At 34.0% G+C, this 4,977-nt stretch overlaps 1 protein-coding gene across 1 annotated transcript; it reads left to right on the top strand.

The window, feature by feature from the left end:
• Positions 1-663: 663 nt before the first annotated feature.
• On the top strand, positions 664-4,492 carry LOC116158895. Its single transcript, XM_031471756.1, has 6 exons — positions 664-1,680; positions 1,827-1,984; positions 2,172-2,399; positions 2,591-3,193; positions 3,570-3,735; positions 4,001-4,492. Exons 1-6 carry the CDS (start codon positions 1,614-1,616, stop codon positions 4,483-4,485), a joined length of 1,707 nt encoding a protein of 568 aa, XP_031327616.1. The 5' UTR covers positions 664-1,613; the 3' UTR covers positions 4,486-4,492.
• The last annotated feature ends 485 nt before the right edge of the window (positions 4,493-4,977 follow it).

Genomic DNA, 4,977 nt, shown 5'->3' with positions numbered 1-4,977 from the left:
AATGCAACTACTGGATAATCATGATAATTATTAACACCAATTCCCCTATGTTTGTTTATGGTGAAGTTGCCATTAAAATGTTAATATCGCATATAAACCTTCAAAGTCTGAAATATGTTCAGTAAGTTATAATTCTATTTTTTTAATACTGAAAAATGTCTATACAAAATCAGTTTCATGGCAAAAGCACAAATTTGAACATAGTACTAGACAGAGAAAAATATCAAAATTAAGTCGCAAACGCGCAATTGGCAGCATTAAAGAAGAAGAAGAAGCCAATAAAACTCTAGAAATGAATTAATTTGACAATTTTTAGATGCAACTCATTTAGCACAAATAACGAATAAGACACCTACACTTGTATTGGGTTTTTCTTAAAGGCAAGACTCCACCACATTACAATTATTATAATGTCCACGTATGCTTTAAAATTTTTTATTTAAAACGTTTTACAATGTTACTCACGAGTCACAACTCGCAAAAATACATTTTCATTAAAAACTGCATATAATCCGAACATCGCCACCGATACGATGCGTAAAAAAAACTAAATAATGTTAATCGAATTTCATTTATTAAATATAATTATTGTTTATTTGCATTAGGTGTACCGGGGACAACAATTCACTGTAAATGTTTTACAAGAACTTACACTAAGAAAAATCGATTGTATTATGTTAAATACAATATTGTTCTTGTACTACTAAACGTAACTCATTTTATTTTTAGAATGAAATAATTTCATTGAAAACATACCGTTTTAACTCTAAAGTTGTTACATGTTATAGACATAAGATATTACTGGAATGCACTCCTAAATATGACGTGTTGTTGTTTAGAACACAGCATGCTTACTATATACACACGACGACATTAACTCATCATACGATGCATGTTAATAATTAGAAGATCGCCACATCTTACCAATTGAGCTGTAGTGTATCAAATTTAGTAGGTGTCGATTTTATTAATACTTATACTGTCTTTATGAAATGATCCCTTGATGACCACATCACTAACGTACCTAAATCAATGGCTTCTCATACGTCAGATAGATAAACAGGCACAGGCAGACGGACGGACAATATAAAAAATAGCAGCATTAATGTCTATTAGATAAATTTGGATGTGCATTCCATAAGATACTTATTGTTTATTACTACATTGTTTATTCGTTTTTGCAACAATATGGGATAACTTTGTATAGTGTTTTTGGATTTCGGCTATGACCTTTTACCGTAGTCTCTAAATACCTACCTCATAAGGAATTTGTGACTCATAAAGGATGTCTTTAATTGAGACTTTACATCTTTTTTAAAACAATACGCATTGAACTAAATTAACACAACTCAATTTTATAATTAGGTAATATAGCACTTTCTATAATATGATACACGTTATCTGCGAAATGTGCTATTTTTATTTTAAGACAAAGAACGCGAGTAAGGTAAATTCAGATTTCTTATTGCAATTATGCACAACCTAATCGTGGTTCTCCATTACGACTTTTGCAGTACAGAAGTTCAGAAGCTTTCTTCGCTGTTAAATTCGTGCCATACCTACCATTGTTTAAATTTTTGTTTAATAATTAATATTATCACTTATGTGATTTAATGGACGAAGAGACAAAGTTGTTGTTAAGTGAATGGGGATTCCAGTCCCACATCGATAAATTTTCCGGTAAGTAAAACTGTTTTCATTGAGTTAGATCGTTAATAGTAATGCTTTTATAGCAGAATATGATCATTAGACTTTTCAATTTTCATTTGTACGTTAACTATAACTTTTGAAAGTCAAATATCTGATACTTTTAATGGTAATTTCAGAAGAACAAATAGACTTGGCTACATTAAGGCTGGTACAGGAATCGGACCTGCAGCGATTGATTCCGGTGACAGGGCCGAGGGTAAAGTTTCGGTGCCATCTAGAAGAGTGGAGACAAAGATTAAAAGCAGCCACTAGTACTTTCAATGTTGAACCAGAGGTATGTTTGAATTGTTTGGTTTCTTTTATTATTAATAAGAGTCCTCAAATCCTTTATAGTTTTGTATTCATTGTCCGTCCACACGTGTGTGCAATAATTCCTCTAAAGCCTCCAATCACAACGAAATTCTATATCGAAAGACCTTTTTCGGTGTAATTTACTTACATTTATAATTTATTGCTTTCAGACCTTCTCAGAAGGCGATATCTTGGATATCAGTCAAAAGATATTAGAAGCAACAGGGTACAATAACGAAAACACCTTACCTTTAGATTTTTACCAAGGAGAAGAATTTATCGAAGATCAAGCTACGCAGGAGGCAAAAAAGCAAAGGATTGAAGGAACCACACATAGAACTGATTTTGGTTCGACCAGTCAAGGATCATCTTGTTTAACAGATTACAACAAAACTTACGTACGTATTTTCGATAAAAACTGACTATACTGATGACAACGAATATTGTTTATTGGGAATCGTAAATATTTTACAAAAATGTTAAATTGGAAAGCTTATAGGCTCTTACTCTAACAGTGCAATAGGTTGTCAGCTCGGTTTTCAGGCATCTAAATGTATTACTTCCTATACAAGGTTTTTTTATTTCATAGGTTGAAACTGTACTTAGTAAAAGTGTAGAAGGAAAGGCATTGATTCAAAGCGGAAAAACTGGAAAACTAAATGATAAGCAGAAGAGGCTTTTAGGAAAAATATTAATTACCGATATTCTAACTGCCAACCCAGATAAGAGACTGACGGAAACAGAATACACACAACTTGGTTTGGCCATTAATAGCCTATTTCCGAAAGAGCCAGTTGCGCTATACTATAGTGTCAGCCTAGACCACACGGCGTACTCAACCAAACGCCTCGCAAGAGGAATACTTTTGCAGGCGTGGAACACAAGAAGAAGACAACTTCGGCAATTAGGAGAAGTGAAGTATACGCCAAGGAAGAAGTCTACTTCCAGTGCCAACTCTAGCCCTTTTGATTCGCCTATTGGTACACCACTCGTTCTACATGAAGACATAGATGAGGTTGAAGATGAAAAATTGAAAACGCTGCGAAGCACAATCGAGCCTTGGTCTGTCGTGGAAGCGGCTTGGAGAGACACAACAGCTACACGACTAAAGAAATTGGAAAAGGGAAATACTACGTTGGATGAATATTTTACAGAGTATCCTGCTTTAAAACAGCCTCTTGGATTTCGTTTGGTAAGTTTGCATTCGTTTAACCTATTATGTTATCAAAAATCTCTAAACCTTCCCCATATATTTTATTCGTTGAAGTATGGGGAAGGTTTAGAGATTTTTGATAACATAATATATTTCAACCCCATTTCGAGGAACGATGGATCCAACTCAAAATTTCGTTTAACCTACCATAAACCATAATACAAAAAGAATATTTACCATTATTATTTTGTATTTGTATTATTCTTGTTATAAACAAAGCATCGTCAATATCAATAATAGTATAAATGCAATTGACCAGCTTTTTATGACCTACAGTAGTGATATTTAGACCCGGGTATCTTTCAAATGAAATAGTGTATAATTTATTTTGTTATATAAGATTTATTCTTTTCAGCTATGTGACGATTTCTCATTTACCTTTCCTAACAAGGACAATAGTCTCACAAGCAGTTTACTGATTATGCGGGATCAGCTGATCAGGATTGCAACGGATAAGGCCACAAATACCAGAGACAAAGATCTAAAGGATACTGTTCGAGCGTACCTAGAAAAAATCACTGGTAAGTGTTAACAGTACATATTTATGAGAAGCACACTAAGTCAATTTTAAATATAGATTATCAAATTGTTACACTGTTTATTGCTGAACTATCACAGTTACATAAGTTTATACTTGGCATAGAGTTTATACCTAGTAACAATAATATTCATCACAGTCAAAGCTGGTTAGTTCTAGCCATTTATGGTATAACCCGTAGATCCTGTAATTTAAAAATTTTTATAATATAACACAGGTATAAAAAATAATTGCGTTTTCATTTTCAGATGACAAGCTGGATTCTAAGAGCGAGATTGCACTAATTTTGCTCCCTTACATTCTTTCCCTTCAACCGTCCAGGAAGAAAAGTGGAACTCTTGCTTGGAAACCTTCCAGGAGCGAAGTGCGTGATGGCTTTATTACACATGTAACATGCGCGGGAGATGTAAGATCAACAATCCAAGAAAGAAAAAACAAGTTAACCAGGTTAGGTAGAACATTCCAGCCATTAATCATTGTTGTGGGCGAGAGTATCGTTACTTACAGTGTTTGTCACGTCATTATTAATGACACAATCTATCAACTTCCAACTTTGTTGAAAGCTGTTGATACAGCATTTCAAATTTTTCATGCCACTGGTGCTAAGTATCCGAGCGAATCGGAGGATGTTTGGTTAGTGGTACAAAGATTATTGTATTCAATAGAAACCAAATTTGATAGACTTAACCAAACCGTATCTTCTCTGTTGGCTGAATTTAATTTGCTGCAATGAGTTTCACTTGTTACTCATGTCAAACTTTGTTTAAAACTACCACATCTCTTCTTAAACACATGCGCATGTTCTGTGAGCAGCGTACTCAAGGTACAATGGATTATCGTTGTGGAGAACATAACTGTTTCAGACATTTCTCATCGTCCCTGGCGTTTAAAAGGCACTTACATAATGTACACAAAGAAAACTATTGTTTGGCTCGTCCAGATGATAGTCCGTCTTCAACAATTGCTCGTGATGCTATTTTTACTGAAACCATTGATGAAACTGAGCATAGTCGCGAGTTCAACACGACAAAAGATATCTGCTCTCAAAATTTATTAACGGCAACGGCTTCCTTTTTACTTACACTAGACGAAAACCCATTGTTACCTCGGAGTACAGTCCAGCTTTTTATTAATGAGTTACATAAATTTATACTTAACACAGTTCAGGCTTTAGATAATGAATTATATTCTTTAATTAGTAAAGACGAAATGCCAAAGAATGCGC

This window comes from Photinus pyralis, unplaced genomic scaffold (assembly GCF_008802855.1).
Source record: "Photinus pyralis isolate 1611_PpyrPB1 unplaced genomic scaffold, Ppyr1.3 Ppyr1.4_LG1, whole genome shotgun sequence".
Classification (NCBI taxonomy): Eukaryota; Metazoa; Arthropoda; class Insecta; order Coleoptera; family Lampyridae; genus Photinus; species Photinus pyralis.
This window is presented reverse-complemented; position numbering and strand designations above follow the sequence as displayed.